This window comes from Python bivittatus, unplaced genomic scaffold (genome assembly GCF_059951505.1).
Source record: "Python bivittatus isolate LINGU-HERP-01145 unplaced genomic scaffold, Pbiv_v1 ctg000120_np1212, whole genome shotgun sequence".
NCBI classification, from domain to species: Eukaryota; Metazoa; Chordata; class Lepidosauria; order Squamata; family Pythonidae; genus Python; species Python bivittatus.
In genome coordinates this window covers 191,836-209,593 of record NW_028277037.1, presented here as the reverse complement: position 1 = coordinate 209,593, position 17,758 = coordinate 191,836, and the positions used below count along the sequence as shown (strand labels likewise).

Here is a 17,758-nt window from a genome sequence, read left to right as displayed (position 1 = left end):
AGTACTTTTGAAGGAAAGTAGGAAGTCAAGGAGTAATCGGAATAACAGGCAAGTTTGGCCCTGGAGTACAAAATGAAGCAGGGCAAAGGCTAATAGAGTTCTGTCAAGAGAACAAGCTGGTCATAGCAAACACTCTTTTCCCACAACACAAGAGACGACTCTACACATGGACATCACCAGATGGTCAATACCGAAACCAGATTGATTACATACTTTGCAGCCAAAGATGGAGAAGCTCTATACAGATAGCAAAAACAAGACCAGGAGCTGACTGTGGCTCAGATCATGAGCTTCTTACTGCAAAATTTAGGCTTAAATTGAAGAATGTAGGGGAAAACCACTAGACCACTCAGGTATGACTTAGATCATATTCCTTGTGAGTATACAGTGAAGGTGATGAATAGATTTAGAGGATTAGATTTGGTAGACAGAGTGCCTGAAGAACTATGGACGGAGGTCTGTAACATTGTACAGGAGGCAGCAACTAAAACCATCCCAAGGAAAAAGAAATGCAAGAAAGCAAAATGGCTGTCTGATGAGGCTTTACAAATAGCTGTGGAAAGAAGGAATGTGAAAAGCAAGGGTGAAAGGGAAAGATATAAGCAAGTGAATGCAGATTTCCAGAGAATAGCAAGGAGAGATAAGAAGGCCTTCTTAAATGAACAATGCAAAGAAATTGAGGAAAACAATAAAATGGGGAAGACTAGAGATCTCTTCAAGAAAATTGGAGATATCAAAGGAACAAAGTGCAAAGATGGGCATGATAAAGGACAAAAAAGGCAGGGACCTAACAGAAGCAGAAGAGATTAAGAAGAGGTGGCAAGAATACACAGAACTATACAAGAAAGATCTTAATGTCCCCGATGTCCATGCTGGTGTGGTCACTGACCTTGAGCCAGACATCCTAGAGAGTGAAGTCAAGTGGGCCTTAGGAAGCATTGCTAACAACAAAGCTAGTGGAGATGACAGTATTCCAGCTGAGTTATTTAAAATACTAAAAGATGATGGTGTTAAAGTGCTGCACTCAATATGCCAGCAAGTTTGGAAAACGCAACAGTGGCCACAGGATTGGAAAAGGTCAGTTTACATTCCAATTCCAAAGAAGGGCAATGCCAAAGAATGTTCAAACTATCGCACAATTGCACTCATTTCACATGCTAGCAAGGTTATGCTCAAAATCCTACAAGCTAGTCTTCAGCAGTACGTGAACCGAGAACTACCAGATGTACAAGCTGGGTTTCGAAGAGGCAGAGGAACTAGAGAACAAATTGCCAACATTTGCTGGATCATGGAGAAAGCACAAGAGTTCCAGAAAAACATCTACTTCTGCTTCATTGATTATGCAAAAGCCTTCGATTGTGTGGATCACAACAAACTGTGGCAAATTCTTAAAGAGATGGGGGTACCAGACCACTTTACCTGTCTCCTGAGGAATCTGTATGCGGGCCAAGAAGCAACAGTTAGAACCGGTTGGTTCAAAATAGGGAAAGGAGTATGACAAGGCTGTATACTGTCACCCTGCTTATTTAACCTATATGCAGAGTACATCATGAGAAATGCCAGGCTACAAGAATCACAAGCCGGAATTAAGATTGCAGGGAGAATCATCAATAACCTCAGATATGCAGACGATACCACCCTAATGGCAGAAAGTGAAGAAGAACTAAAGAGCCTCTTGATGAGGGTGAAAGAGGAGAGTGCGAAAGCTGGCTTGAAACTCAACATTAAAAAAACTAAGATCATGGCATCTGGACCCATCAATTCCTGGCAAATAGAAGGGGTAGAAATGGAAGCAGTAACAGACTTCATTTATTTGGGCTCCAAGATCACCGCAGACAGAGACTGCAGCCATGAAATTAAAAGACGCTTGCTCCTTGGGAGGAAAGCTATGGCAAACCTAGATAGCATATTAAAAAGCAGAGACGTCACCTTGCCGACAAAGATCCGCATAGTCAAAGCTATGGTTTTTCCAGTAGTAATGTATGGCTGTGAGAGCTGGACCATAAAGAAGGCTGAGCGCCGAAGAATTGATGCCTTTGAACTGTGGTGCTGGAGAAGACTCTTAAGAGTCCCCTGGACTGCTAGGAGGTCAAACCAGTCAATCTTAAAGGAAATCAACCCTGATTGCTCATTGGAAGGATTGATAATGAAGCTCAAGCTCAGATACTTTGGTCACCTAATGCGAAGAGAGGACTCTTTGGAAAAGACCCTGATGCTGGGAAAGATTGAAGGCAAAAGGAGAAGAGGACAAAGAAGGTAAAAGGAGAAGAGGAGAAGAGGACGGCAGAGGATGAGATAGTTACTCAGAGGATGAGATAGTTACATCACTGAAGCAATGAGCATGAAACTGAGCAAACTCAGGGAGGCAGTGAAGGACAGGAAGGCCTGGCACAATATGGTTCATGGGGTCACGAAGAGTCGGACCCAACTTAACGACTGAACAACAACAACTTTTGAAGGGTTTTTTGCATAACCACCACATATGATAAAATATTCCTTCTTTGTTTTGGCATTTCCAGTATTTTTTTTTAATTTATTCATCTTGACAATTGTTGATAGAGTTATATACCATGTATAGAACATTTTGTATCAATTTTTCCCTCACACTGTAGTTTGATGTAAATTTTATTGATTTTTTTTCATCTTCCCATTGTTCCACAGTTACTGCTTTTTTAAAATTTTGCATCCATCAGAGATGCAATCAGCCCTTGAGGACCATCCAGAATGCAGCAGTGTAAGCAGGCACATCTCAGTATACCCAAGTTACACCTCTATTGCATGAGCTGCACTGGCTCCAGTTTGTGTCCAGGTAGAATTCAAGGTGCTGGTTGTCACCTATAAAGCCCTCCATGTCTTGGGGTGAAATCAGATTGTCCTGACCCTGCTGGCCTTTCATAAAATGTTGCTCCAGTCCCTGGGGGATCAGTAGGTGAGATGGCTCACTGAGAGGATTCTGACTTTGTTGTTGTTGTTGTTTCTGGATTCATCCTCAGTGACCGTTGTTTGGTTTTTATTCATTACTATTTTTTTTAATGTTTTAATGTGTTGTTAGCCACCCAGAGTTGCATTTGTGAGATGGGAAATCATATAAATTGATTAAATAAATAAATATATAAACAAATGTTATGGGGCATAAAAGAAAGCCAGCTGTCCATAGAGGAAGCTCATTAAGTATACAGGGAGAGCAAACAATAATTTGGCAGTGCACAGTGGCAACAGGTTAAAGGAGAGGAACTTTTTGTTATGGTTTCTTGTTCATCAGAAGAACATGGAACTAGAGGGAAATGCTTTCATGTCCTGCAGGAGAATGTGGCATATTTATTCCTTTCCCTAAATATAACAAGAACTATACATGCTACAAGCTGATTGCCCTCTTAGAAGAGATGGTGAAAGAGCTAAAGCTGTCAGCTTGTTAGGGAAGATTGGAATTCTGGAATGAAACGAACAGGAAGCACTTGGAAGGGCCAACAGCACCCTTTCAATACAAATGTTTTGATGTTAACTTTAATTTTGTTTCTTGTTTCTTCAACAATGGATGGAGGGAAAGAGTAAAGTGGTTGAGGTGGAGAATTCATTCTTTATGGAAGTCATAGATTTGGGGGGGGGGTCCCCTTGTTTAGTGCTGTTGGTTTAATTGCGAGGGGGTCTGTTAGTTCTGTATTTTTGTGACTTTTTTAGTCACTGGTAGTATTAATTTCTTAATAATTTTAGTACTCATATATTATTTATTCACATATGGTAATTTCAATATTCAATGTTTTTGAAGGAGGCTTGTTTGTTATGGATCCAATCTGTAAGTATATTATATTTAATCCTTTTATGTGCTTAGGTTGAGGATACGAAGTTGGAATGTGAAAGGGATATGAAATATTTTTAAACGCAGAAAATATATTTAAAGTAATAAGTAGACATAAAGCTGATGTTATGTTTCTATAAGAATCTCATGATGAAATATCTTTTTTGTCTGAAATAGATGGTCAGGTTTCTCATATATTAGTGGAAATAGTACTAATGCAGCTGAGGTTATGTTGTGGGTTAGGAAAGAGGTTAATGTAGTAGTAACACAAGTATATATTGTGCCACTTGGGCATTTTATTATTTTTAATTTGAGGATATTAGAATTTGACATAGCACTTGTTAATTTTTATGGGCCTAAAAGAATAATCCTGAATTATTTCATGGATGTGTGGCAGGAATACATGAATCAATATACAACTGTCTGATTTTAGAGGGTGATTAAAAAAATTTAATGTTTATAGGATAGGAATATTCCTCCTAAAAGTATAGTTTTAGTCAAAATTAAAAAGTATTCCATGCTTATGAGGAGATTCAACTGACAGATAGTACATTCAATTTACCCCCAGATTAGGAATTATACATTTACTTCTTATGCTCATAGAATGTGCTCTAAATTAGATTTTTTTTTTTATTTCACCTGCCTTAATGGAATATGTCTTAGGCTCTTCTATTCATCCTATTGTTATATCAGACCATGCTCCTATTACTTTAACCTTCAGTTTAAAAAGTTTAGCCAGGCTATGGAAGGTGGTACTTTAATACTTCTTTGTTATAAGAGAAGGGCTTACTAAGTTACATTAGACAACTAATTTCCCAATTTTTCAAAATTAATTATAATTAATCCATTCTTCAGAATGTGTGGATTCTTATAAGACTTATATAGGTAGTCCTCGACTTATGACCATTCGTTCAGCAACCATTTGAAGTTATGACAGTGCTGAACAAATAGCAGTTACAATGAGTGGTCAGAGTTTCAGCCATTCCAGCACCCCTGCACTCGCGTGATCACAATCTGGGTGCTTGGCAACCAGCTCGCACTTATGACCAGTTGCCACAATCATGTGATTGGCATTTGCAATCTTCCCTGCCAGCTTCTCCAGAAAGTCAGTGGGGAAATCAGCAAGGAAGATCACAAGTTGATGGGATAAGTCTCCACCATCCATGCACCATAACCCAGCCTCTCTGCACTCGCGCTGTGCCAGCCACTTGTGCACCCCTGCACACCTTCCCCAACCCTCACTGCGCTTCTCTCGCACCCTCATGCACACTCCCCGACCCTTCCACACCTCCCTCACACACTCCCCAACCTCACTGCACCACCCTCGTGCAACCTCCCCAACCCTTGCTGTGCACCCTCATGCAACCTCCCCACCCCTTGCTGAACCTCTCTGATCCTCACTATACCTCCCACACACCCTTCCTCACACCCATGCACCTTCATGCCCCCTCCCTGACCCTCACTACACCTCCCTCACACCCTTGCTCAACCTCTCCAACCCTCAATGCACCACCCTCGCACTCCCGTCCCACCCTTTGCTGTGTCTCCCACAGAGCTCACGGAGCACGCTTAGAAACCATTTGTGTTAGCCAAGTTACAATTAGAGATTTCTATGCTGAGAAGGTAGAATGTTGATCAAATAAATTCAAATTAAAGTATTGGGAGTCTGGTGAAAGGCCAAGTAAATTGCTGGCACATCATTTGAAGCAACAAAATCAGCAGCATTTAATTTCTGAAATTAAATTTCTGAGGATGATCTGACTGTTTTTGATCCTGGATCCTATAGCCATCAATAATCAGTTTTTACTTTTTTATAACTCAATATATAGTTTGAATGAGACCAGCATGAGACTGATCCATTGTTGAGTCAAGTGGATATTCACCTGTTATCATTAGATAATATTGACATGCTGAAACTCCTCTATCACTCCAGGAACTATTAGATTCTATTCAATTGTTGTAAAATGGAAAAGCTCCTGCCCAAGTGGAATGGCATAAGGCATTTGCAGGTTTGTTCAGTTCAACACTTTCAGAGGTGTATAATGAATCTTTTAAGGATGGTAAATTACCATCATCATTTTATGAGGTGTACATAAGATTGATTTTAAAACCAGGTAAGAATCCTAAATTTTGTGCTAGTCATAGGCCTATTTTATTAATCGATGGGATACTAAGATTTAAACTACCATACTGGTTAGACACTTGCAAAAGGTCTTACCAGATATAATTCATCCTTCGCAGCTGGGGTTTATCAAAAATCATAAGCATCAGACAATTTACAGTTATTAACTGATATATCAGATATAGCCAAGGATAGAATGGACTCTGCTGTATTAATATCTTTAGACACAGAAAGAGCCTTTGATTTGGTTCAGTTTTTAAAGCAAGTGATGATTAGATATGGCTTTCCACAGGACATTATCCAGTTGTTTGAGATTTATTATCTGCAACTCTGCATCACAGTTATAACAAATTGAATGATTTCAGACTCTTTTCAGTTATAATGTGTTGCTCCGCAGGGCTTTTGCCCTTGCTATTTAATTTGATCCTTTAACCTTTGGCCACCATGGTAAGGCAATCATTAGATATTAAGGGAATTACATTGGCAGGCTGTGAGTATAAATTATTTTTGTACACTGATGATATTTTGGCAGTTTATGATCTTTACTCTACCTCTTTGCCTAATTATATAAAGGTTGTACAGTAAATTGGAAAGTTTACTGGTTATAAGATAAATAGGGATAAATCTTTCCCTTGGACCCTAACATATCAGTGCAGAAAGAGTTGGATTTTGTGATTTCTATTGATTATATGAAATATATGGGGCTTTATGTATGCCAAAATATTTCTAAATATATGGAAATAAATATGTTGAAACTTTTAGAAAGGATTGAATTGGGTGTTAATAGATGGATTAAAATTTGTGGGGTAAAATTAATGTTATTAAAATGAATATTGTCCCTTGTTTGTTCTTAGATATTTCTATGTTTCTATATTTCTATGGGGCCACCTGCTGGGCTCTTGGCGGGCCTGCCCTGCTTCGCTAGTCTCAGCCCACCACTGCCCAGGAAGACAGCATGTTCTGTGCATTCCTGCCTCAGACAAAGAAGTTCCTCTGGTGGCAACACCCCACACAAAGGAGGGAGCCTTCCCTAAAGCACTGCCACGGACCCCTTCACCTCACCATAGCATGCACCACTGCTGACCAAGGCAATCCTCCAGCTGGGCAGCAAGGCCAGGACATTTCCACAATGGGCTGGACTGCTGAAGCAGGTCAGGCCCGCAAGGAGCCTGGCAGCCAGAGAGGTGATGGCGAGGGGCAGGGGTGCCCTTGCACAGCATGCCTGACCGAACCCCCATACCATGGGGCTTGAGGCCAGCCGATGTCAGTGAACCCCACAGAGGGGAGGGGAGGCAAAGAAGACAACATATGTCAGCTGGGGTCAGCAGCAGTGGGTAAGTAGCGGCAGCAGAATACAGCGGCCTCTTCATCTCAGCCATGCTATGCGGGGCAGCCAAAAGGACAGAGATGTGAGGCTGAGAGGTGGGCGAGGAAAGTGAAAGCAGGGCAACAGAATATGACCGTGGGATGCTGCATCAGTCGTAAATGTGGGCTGGTCACCAAGCGCCGGAATTCTGATCTTGTGACTCCAGGGACACTGCAACAAGTTCATTTTTTCAGCGCCATTGTATTTTGGAGAAGAATACATTGCTTAGAAGGAGCCAGCATGGATTATTCATCCTGCCAAACCAACCTACACAAGATTCCTGGCTTTTTGTCCTCGCTGCTTATGAGCCTGCTTCATCTTTTAGTTATGGAACTAAAGCCTCACATATTCCTTCCTTTGGCATCGAGTTAAACAAGAGGGGCCACAAAAATAGGGCTCACTCATTACCCACTCGCAGCATTACAGGTTTTTTTCATGTATTCTTGCCAATGAGGTTGCTGTCCAGTTGGCATGTAGGTACAATATTTTAGGAAAACAGATTTAACACATTGAAAGAATGGAAGCTTCAGCATTGAAAGAATGGAAGCTTCAGCTTAGTCTCACACTAGAAGGAAGTATTGAGTAACATATAGCAGAACTCTATTCTGTACTGTTCAACATATTTATAAATGACTTCAATGAGCAGTTAGAAAATATGATGATCAAATTTGCAGATGGCACAAAGATGGGGAAAATAGCTAACATTCAAGAGGATTTCAACAATTTGGAACAATGGGCAGAAAGTAGCAAGCTATTCAATAGCAACTTATGCAAAGTACTATTTTGGATAGGAAAAAACAAAAATAACGGCCATAGCACAGGGAGACCACAATAGGCAACAATTCATGTGAAAAGGATCTGAATAACTTGTTAGATCACAAGTCAAATATGAGCCAACTAGATGATGCAGCTACAAAAAAATAACAAATGCAATCTTTGGCTCCATCAACAGAAATTGCATCAAAATTTTTAAAAAGTTATTTTTCTTTATTTTGCATTGGTCAGACTTTGCCCATAGAATATTGCATCCAGTTTAAGAAAGACATTGACAAACTAGAGTATTTTCAGAGATGAACAGCCAAGATACATGGTGTGGAAGGAAAAATGTATGTAGAAAAATTGGATGTGTTGGGCACATTCACCCTAGAGAAGACTACAGGGAGACATAATTGTAAGGTTCGCTGCATTTGCCGCTGAACAGAAACCTCGTGAGGCACAGGCTTGGACGAAAGCTAGTTTATTCAGGCATAATGCGTAGCGGTTACAGACAAAGCCAGGATTGGCTTGGTGCAGTTTCTTACAATAGTTTTACAGGGTTCCCCCTTTGACCCGCAGTTACCCCTCGGTTCCGCCCCTTGCCCTTGCCCTGGGCTACCCATCTGTCCGTTGCGATCTTCCTTCCCCTCACCTTGATGGCAGATTCAGCCGGTTTCTGTTGTGTTATAATCTTCTTCCTTTGTCTGCCTTGCCCTCGCATTCCTTGGGCTTTTCTTATGGTGAGTTGGAGTGGCTGTTTTAATCTGGTTTCGAATTGCCCGCCGATTGCCTCTGGATTGCTGCGCTCCCGATGTATCAAAGCCGGAGTTTTGTTGCCACTTCTAATTGGCTCCTGCTGCGCGTTAACTGCCCGCCCCCTGTCAGTAGTTAACTTGCGATTACCTTGTTTCCTTGCCCTGATCACCTGTTGCCTGAGGCAGTGGAACTGACGAAGGGCTCTGCGCTAGCAGTGTGTGCTTTCTAGGCTGAATCTGACAATAATAACTACCTTAAATTGTTCGGAGGTCTGTCATGTACTATAGAAGACAGGGCAGAATTGTTCAGAGTTGTTGAAGAAGACAGGATAAAAAGCAGTTTGCTTAAATTATAAGAAAAGAAAATCTTAACAAGCTGTTCAGTGGAACAAATTCCTTCCGAGTTCTCCCCTGTGAAACAGAGGCCAGATGCCTATCTGTTGGGAATACCGTTGGGATGAATTTCTGCATTTGGCAGAGGGTTGGACTAGATGATTTCCAACATCCCATCCAACTCATATATTCTATGTAAGGCAGCCTATTAAAGAAGAAAACTCTGTATTATGCCAGGATTGCCTGATATCTTGTTCCTCTGAATGTCAATCTATCACATTCTTCCTCTGAACATTAATGACAGCCATTCTGTATTTTTTTCTTGTTGCTCTGCCTACCTTTTGTAGAATCTGGCTTGATATTGTAGCTGAGGAAGAACAGTTAAGGAAATAGATAAATGGAAAAGCAAGTTAAATGAGAAGCAACTGCTTTGTCTCCCTGAGCTTAGGAAAATGTAGAGAAATTTTCTGTGTCATACATTAGTAATATGGTAGTATACGTTCACTTGTATAGGGCAAAGCTAAATGTTGTGGGATATCTGTGGCTGCTGTCTTTTCAAGACTCCTAGATTTATATCTGGTAGTGCTAATAAAATATATACAGAGTATCAATTATGCATATGCCAATCACTCAAGATCCAAATTGACTCATCAATTCAACAGTTCAAAACGTCAATATGATCTGAAGAAATGGTCTTGAATGAAGTTGATTATAACTGTCAATTTGATCAGATAAAAAAGTGTGTATAGATGTATAGAAATGCAATAAATCACCAAATTGATTCAAAAGTCCCCAATTTAAATTGAATGTTTAAATGGATCAAATTATCTTTATATCAGATCTTTAAATTAAAATGTCAATTATAGCATGATATCTTAATGAACTACATTTCGTTGCACCTTCAGAAAAAGAATTAAGACATTAAGACAGAGCCCACATAGCCCTCTGTCCAAAATACTTGAATCAATAATGCGCAGAGCTGGGATTGGACAAGGTTACTTCTTGCATCATTACAGACAGACACTAACATGGTCTATTATTGGGCACACCCAGTCAAAGCTTGACCAATTCACTCTTCAAAGTTCCACTTGGAATTGATTCCAAAGACCAACACACACACACACCGAGGTTGATGTGAGGACAAGAATTGCTGAGTGATCATCTTGCCAGTAGATAGAGGGTACAGGCAGGCATTAGTCAGTGGAGCATGTTTTATGGATTGGGTACTAAGTGCACAGTGGGAACTAAAAGTAATTATCTTTTGCAGCTGAAGAAGAAAACTCTGGAAGTCACTGTCTGGGACTATGATAGATTCTCCTCCAATGACTTCCTGGGTGAAGTAAGTTTCCCATTTTCCTTGATTTGTTAATTTTCCCTTTCCTGACATGGTAATCAGTTGAAAATATACTCACGTTATACATTTTTTTAAATCCCAATAAGTATTCATCTAGATAGCAGCTTATGTAAAGTAGAAGGTCAATGACAGAGATTTACAGTAATGACTTGTGAGGTTTCTCCATTTTGGAAATCATGGATTTGTTTGTTTTTGGCTTATCTAAAGTGCAGACCTACCCATTATGGTTTAATTATACATGAACAAAGCCACTATAACAATTAACCATGGTTTCTTAAAAAACTGTTTTAGTGTAAAGTTGTAAAGTTGTAAGCAAACTATTATCTCCGTTGAGTTGAGCTCAACACCTACAAGTAATTTTCATGCCAACAGTAAGGAAGTGGTTTGCCGTTTCTCCTTCTGGGATGCCTTTCAGCTTCCCCGTCAATCCTGCAGCCTTGGGTTTTCTTGAAGTCTCCAATCCCAGTCCAAGGTCCAGTCATTCTTAGTTTCTGATCTCAGAGGAGTTTCTTCATAGCTCAACTAAAACACTGCAAAACACTTTAATTTTTTGAAATGGGTTATGAAGTTGCACTCTGATAAATGAAACAGGACCAAACTAATAGGATAACTCAGCACACTTATGCCTAGGAGCTGAAATTATAGCATAAAGCCAGGTTCAGTCATCTCTCATTGCTCAAGTATTGCATTAACTTTTTCCACTTGTACATCCTGTGTAATCACTTCCTATCCCATAGGAACTGTCATAGATTTAAAACATTAATATCAATATTTTTCTAAATATTTAAATGAAACATATCGAAATACAACTAGGATGTCTAACAACAAAGCAATGCAGTAAAGGCCAAACCATTAAAGCAATCTTGGAAATTATTATTGTTATTATATTTATATTGCACCTTTATTTTGTATAACTCAAGAGGGTATATGTAATGCCTCCTATTTTCCTCACAAAAACACTGTGACGTGAGTTGGGCTGAAACAGAGAGTAACTGACCCAAGATCACCCAGCCAGCTTTCATGCTTAAGGCAAGACTAGTAGTCCTGGTCTCCAGTTTCTAGTTCAGCACCTTTAACCACTACCCCAAACTGTCTCTCTTGCAAATCTAGAAGCAGTTTAGATGTCTCAATTGCCTATACTGTGTATATATAAATGCCAATATTTACTTAATTTAATTTATAACTAAGAATCTGCATCAGAATGTAGAATGTATAATCACTGCTATAAATAATGAACTGTTTATGTTTTATTTACTTTTCTAATGTATAGATTGCCAGTCCTATATGTTAAGGCACTTTAGAAAAGTCTTTTGAAAAACATTAACCTGCACTGAAAAAATCTGAAATATAAGAAATTGCAGTATAAATTTCAATATGCAAAAGGAGAAATTGTTTACCAATTGGTTTTATCCAGAGTCCAAATAAAAAGTGAAGTTTGACATGAAAGGTGTTTTGCAAAGTACTTTAAAGATATTTCAAGATACCCCGAAGGGGGTATGTGAAATACTAATGTCTATATTGTTCATTGCCTGTATCTACAATTCTTAAACAATCACTCTCTTTTCCCAGTTGTTCTTTCCTGGAGCACCTTTCTCTCATCAACTATCTCCTCAAAATTATCAATTACCATTCCACAGCACAAACATGAAATGAATTCAAACCCTCAAAGACCTACATCAAGGTGTATGAATTAGTCAGTTTTGCTTTCTTCCACTTTTAGTTTCTTTTAAATGCTCATCCAGTGCCCACATAGATGGAAGTAAACCTCCAAAGTAACCCCCCATCTCTATTTGTTACCATATCCTCTTTCTTCCTTTTCCTCCACATGTTGTCTTCCTTTCTAACATAATTTAATTTCTAAATTCCTCAAATAAAGACTTTGCGCACAAATCCTGAACAACCATCAGAACCAAAATATAAAACTGGTTTGGAGTGAGTTTTGAGATTCAGTGCATCCAGAGCAGATCCTTTTACAAAACTAGAGATTTACTCTCTCTCTCACTGCATAGGTCTTAATTGAACTCTCTAGTGGCTCTCCACTGGATAATACTCCTCGGTGGTATGCTCTGAAGGAACAGAGTGAAAGCATCGACCATGGGAAATCCCATTCGGGGCAGAATAGCCAACAGTCTCCAAAACCATCAGTCATCAAGAGCAGAAGTCATGGTATTTTTCCTGACCCATCAAAAGGTAAGAGTTTTTCTTTCCGTCTTTGTGAACTATGGGGATATGTTTTCCTGGTAATGTGTGGTTTTATAGACCCTATGATGTGAAATTAACATGTGATGCATAGCTAATCCCCTGTCTTACCCAGGAAGTTAATGATTCAAGTTAAATACACAATGGTTCAAGTTAATTACACCATACTACTTATGCAGTATTATACAATAATACTGTTCTGGCTTACATACAAATTTGACTTAAGGATCTTAGGAACTGAGGAACTCAATCTTAAACTGGGGACTACCTGTAACTATTAGGAGTATAGAACCTATTGGAGCAGTGTTTCTCAACCTTGGCATCTTTAAGCTGTGTGACTTCAACTCCCAGAATTCCCCAGCCAGCATGAATTCTGGGAGTTGAAGTCCACCCAGCTTAAAACTGCCAAGGTTGAGAAACACTGTATTAGAGTGCCTCATGAGCAGCTGGAGGAGTGATTCTTCCTTTGCAAAGCAACCAATAAACTGATGAACTGTCTTGCAGCAAACTGAAATGTTCTTGTCCAAAGAGACAGGGCACTGAAGTCAATATAATGGGGAAAAGTATATTTTGGAAGTGAAGCAAAGAAACACATCCCAAGCTCACTTTGAAGGTGATGGATGATTAATAGAAGGTTACATCCATTTCTGCCCTCCAAATACAGTTGCCTGCTGGTTCTGGCAGTGGGGCATTTAGGTAGTAAAGATAAGACACAGAAGGGTTTTGTTCAGCTTCACAAAGGTTTCAGTTCTAAACCTAATCCCTGGCGGGAACTCATGGATTGTCTTGTACAAGTCAGTCACTCTCTCAGCTGTTGTGTCTCATCATTCAAAATAGCAATAATAGTATCAGTCTATTTTATAGGGCTGGTGTAGAATTGCCACAGGGCAATGTAAATGAAGTGATTGAATCATCGAAAACATTATAAAATTACTAGGAACACTTCCATATGAGGATTTTGCATCATTTTGAAAGCAACTGCAGACTATGTGATCCCATAACAGTGGCTGTTAGAGAACTGAGCCAACTTACTTTTGATTCAGGTGTAATGTATTTGGAACTATGGCAAAGTAAGCTTGTGAGTAATCCATTTCCACACATGCAGTAACTCTTGCCATACCCAAGCTTCATGTCTTTGAAGAAAAAAGTGGCTTGATAGCTTTATATCTCCTCTGTTTAGGAACCACTGGGGTATTTACATACAACCAGGCAAATATCCAGAATGTAAAAGTAGCTCATGGATATGGGGACAGGATAATGCATAGAGAGGGAGTGAAGAAATTTTGTTTCTTCAGGACCTATGGAAGATTAGGGTTGGGCAGTGATTAAATGTTATTCTCTGCTCCTCATTCTAAATACTGCAAGGTAAGCTGAGAAGATCATGCAGATTGTTTTTTGTTGCCTTTGAGGGATTATGGAGTAGAAGCAGTTCTGTGGCCCTGAGGTGGAAGAAGAGTAATACACTGTATTCCCATTATCTTTTCTCACAATTCATACTAGATATGCAGATGCCTACCATTGAGAAGTCCCACAGCAGTCCAGGAAGTTCCAAATCTTCCTCCGAGGGACATCTGCGTTCTCATGGACCATCTCGCAGCCAAAGCAAAACCAGTGTCACTCAAACTCACCTTGAAGATGCTGGGGCAGCCATCGCTGCTGCTGAAGCAGCTGTCCAACAGCTTCGCCTCCAACCAAGTAAAAGACACAAATAAAATTCCTCAGCATGGCAGCTTAATTTTCATCTGTTGCCTTCTCCCACCCTTACCCCAACTTCTTGTTTGCCCATCTTCCCTGCTGCTGGCCTTTTCTTTCTGCTCTTGGCACATTGTACATTCCACCTGTTCAGTATTCTGTGTGTTTGTTTGTAAATACATAGAAATATAAGATAGTCTCCCGCTTAGGAAATCCTTTTCTATCGATATAGAATGCCACTAAACTGGTTGTTTTTCCAGCATGTATTCCATTTGTTCAATCTCACAATCCTGCACTTCTTATGGGAAAAGTTTGCTGTGTTTTGTTCTTTTGGTGTCACTAAATGCCTCAACTCTAATTTAAATTCCATATACTTTGTTTCTAACTCTACCCCTACCTGAGAATTGTGGACAGTTTATAAAAAACAACACTCTAAATTTAAAAAGCAAATGGGATAGACCTATCATAGAGTACTAGACTTTGGAAACCAAAAAATGGAAGAGCATATTTAAAATGTTTTCAGTTTTATATTGGTAAATGTTCTTTCCTTTTGACAAAATTATTTTTTAAAAGCAACATCCTTGAAATGTTTTCTTCAGCCAATGGTATTATTGTAGAATCACATGGACAAAAATTCATTGGCTATAATTAAAATTAGATGCTGGCATTGTTAACAATCTAATAATTAGCCCTGTGGGGTCTGTATTATATTGGGGTATAAAAAATGTTAGTGAGCAATGAGATTTAACACTTACAGCTTTTCTGTATTCCACCATGTGTAAATCATTCTCTCATGTAATTATAGGTTGAGGATTTAGTGAGTGACAAATTAGTATAATCCAACTGTGGCAACCATTTGTTGTCTTCATGATAATTGGTGCCCAGTCACTGTTGTGTAATGCAAAAGGCAGGAAATAAAATCCTCTGTGTCTTCTTTATCCTTTTATTTTAATTAAAAAGAAACAGCCAGTTTAATTACCATTTAGGGCTCTTCATGTGATGTCTCTTTGGAATTCAAAGAAACTTGCCTATTTAGATGCAGAAAAGAGAATTCCCCCATTTCTGTTTGCATGACTAACATTTAAGCTGGTTCCATCTGAGGTACATATTGTGGGTTTCCATTTCACCCATACTGCCACAGCAGCACATAAAAGCGGTCAGTCTAATCATGCAAGGAAGCAGCACAGACACAGCATAGTGGGAGCCCTCCCAATTCAAAGAACTCAGTCTGACAATCTGCCTCCACCAGCCACTGACAACCAAGAGCAAAGCCAACTAGCCCTCAAGAAAGTGATATCTGATGGACCATTCAAGCCTGAAGGAGGTGAGCAGAAAGACATGGCCAAGAAACCAGCCTCAATCAAATGCCTTCTTGCCGTGCCTGCTAATTCATTGCACAGTGAAATTATTTTTTCACTCATCTCTGTAATGTTCCATTGGGTTAAAACGTCCTTTCCTAATCTTATTGCTAAAGCACAAGACTCATAAATTGTTGAACATTCTAAAACAAAGAACGTCCATCCTCCTCCAAAAATTGAATTCATTGTGCTCATATTGCCTATTAAATGGCATGCATTTTAATTTGAACTGCTTAAGCATGATTAAACCATTCTTTTTGTATAACTAAAGCCTACCATGGCACACAGGAATGTGTGGACACCGTGTTGTTGTTTTGTTGTGTTGGTGCTATTACTTCCATATGTGTTGTTTTTTCCCCTTTGAAAAATCTATCTTTCAAAGCAAAATTATTCCTTGGAAGTTGAACATAGAGACTAATATTCAATGAAAGTAACTGCTGAATTTCATATTGAGTATGTTCATTTCAGACATGGTAAACAAGAACAGTTGGAAATTGTCTTGTTCCCATCTCTTTTATATCCTATTTGAAGAGTAGGATGGGCCTTCTGCCAATCCAGAAACAGAAGCTGCCTGTTGTCTTCTGTACAAACAGGGGGTACAAACTTTCCTCAAATTGGCTATGTGTCCTCCTCTTCCCTGCCATCATTTGCCCAACCTATGAGCGTTCACTAAGAAGGGTAATGTCATTCTAACTCAATAAATTGTTAGCTGTGAAGTGCCAGATCGGTTTTATGTTAGATTCACTCCCTGTTGTGTCCTTGCCACTTTGTATTGTCCACACATATATGGAATGTCTGAGGACAATAAGCAGTTCAGACATGCAAAGGCTGTCAATGTGAGGGAAAATCCTGCACAGCTGAGATTATTTATTGGGATAGCCTTCAAGTACAGTATTGTACTTCTTTTCTTCAAATTTTTCTCTAATTTCATAGGGACTTGATGAAACGCTGATCCACATGAAATAGCTCTCTTATTGGTAGCTGTAGTTATCCATACTGAAGAATCTAAAATATGATGGAAGATTCAGGTCAATAGGCTATATTGCACTGACTGAAACCACCCTGTGAAAAAAGTATTTTTAATTATTTTTATTAGTAAACAACTACAACACCAACAAAATGCACTAGTGATTATACAATATAAAACATTGTACAGCACAATACAATTATAAAACCAAGCCAGTGATAGGGTACTAATCAACTAATTAAAGTCACAGAGCAGAGCTTGTTAACTTGCCTTAGCACTTATTAGGGAAGCCCTGTGTCATGGAGAAAGTAGCTCAGGAAGACATAGTTTGTTAGATCCTCAAAAAGCCAGACAATATATATTTTTTAATTTATTTTTTTAATATATAAAAGTGCTTTAACATAAAAGTAAAAAAAAATAACAAAAAGAAAAAATATATCAATATAACAGTAAACAGTTACAATTCTATATATGCTTATCTAATGCAAATATTATTCGTGTGTCTGTGTGTGTGTGTGTGTGTGTGTATCTAATAGAGTTATATGACTATCATGTTTCTTTTCTTTTAACCCAGTGTATTTTGTATAAATGAGTCCCATATTTCACTATACTTGCCCATACAAAATCTACATCTATAGGCAATCCACTCATAAGTAGCAAGTGCAATCAGGTCTTCAATCAACTGAATAAATGGGCCATACATTTATCATTCTAATGCTGCAGTATCAGTCTTTTGGCCATAGTAAGGGCACAGAGAATCCACTTACGTTGTCCAGTTGTCCAGTTCCATGTACTAGGTGTATAGTTCAAAGGAATATTATCCTCTGAAAAATTTAGCTTTTGTCATACAATCATATTTATATAGTCCACTACTTTCTCCCAAAACTTGGTAAGTATAGGACATTGTAGAAACATGTTTTAAATAAGCATTATCCTCATTACATCTCCAACAAAATGCTGTTTTTGACAATCCTATAGACGTAGTGGAGTCCAATAAATTCTAAATATTATTTTTTGTTGTATAAGTTGTAGTTTGAGGTCCACTGACACACTTGCAATA

The 17,758-nt window shown here is 39.0% G+C and overlaps 1 protein-coding gene across 1 annotated transcript in view; it reads left to right on the top strand.

Annotated features, from left to right (window-relative positions):
- PCLO (piccolo presynaptic cytomatrix protein) overlaps positions 1 to 17,758 on the top strand; it is a 252,717-nt gene that overhangs the window by 197,420 nt on the left and 37,539 nt on the right. The window contains exons 18-21 of the mRNA XM_088134818.1: positions 10,396 to 10,467; positions 12,492 to 12,672; positions 14,182 to 14,376; positions 15,515 to 15,697. Of these exons, the coding sequence (XP_087990944.1) occupies positions 10,396 to 10,467; positions 12,492 to 12,672; positions 14,182 to 14,376; positions 15,515 to 15,697 (631 nt within the window). The remainder of the gene's footprint in view (positions 1 to 10,395; positions 10,468 to 12,491; positions 12,673 to 14,181; positions 14,377 to 15,514; positions 15,698 to 17,758) is intronic.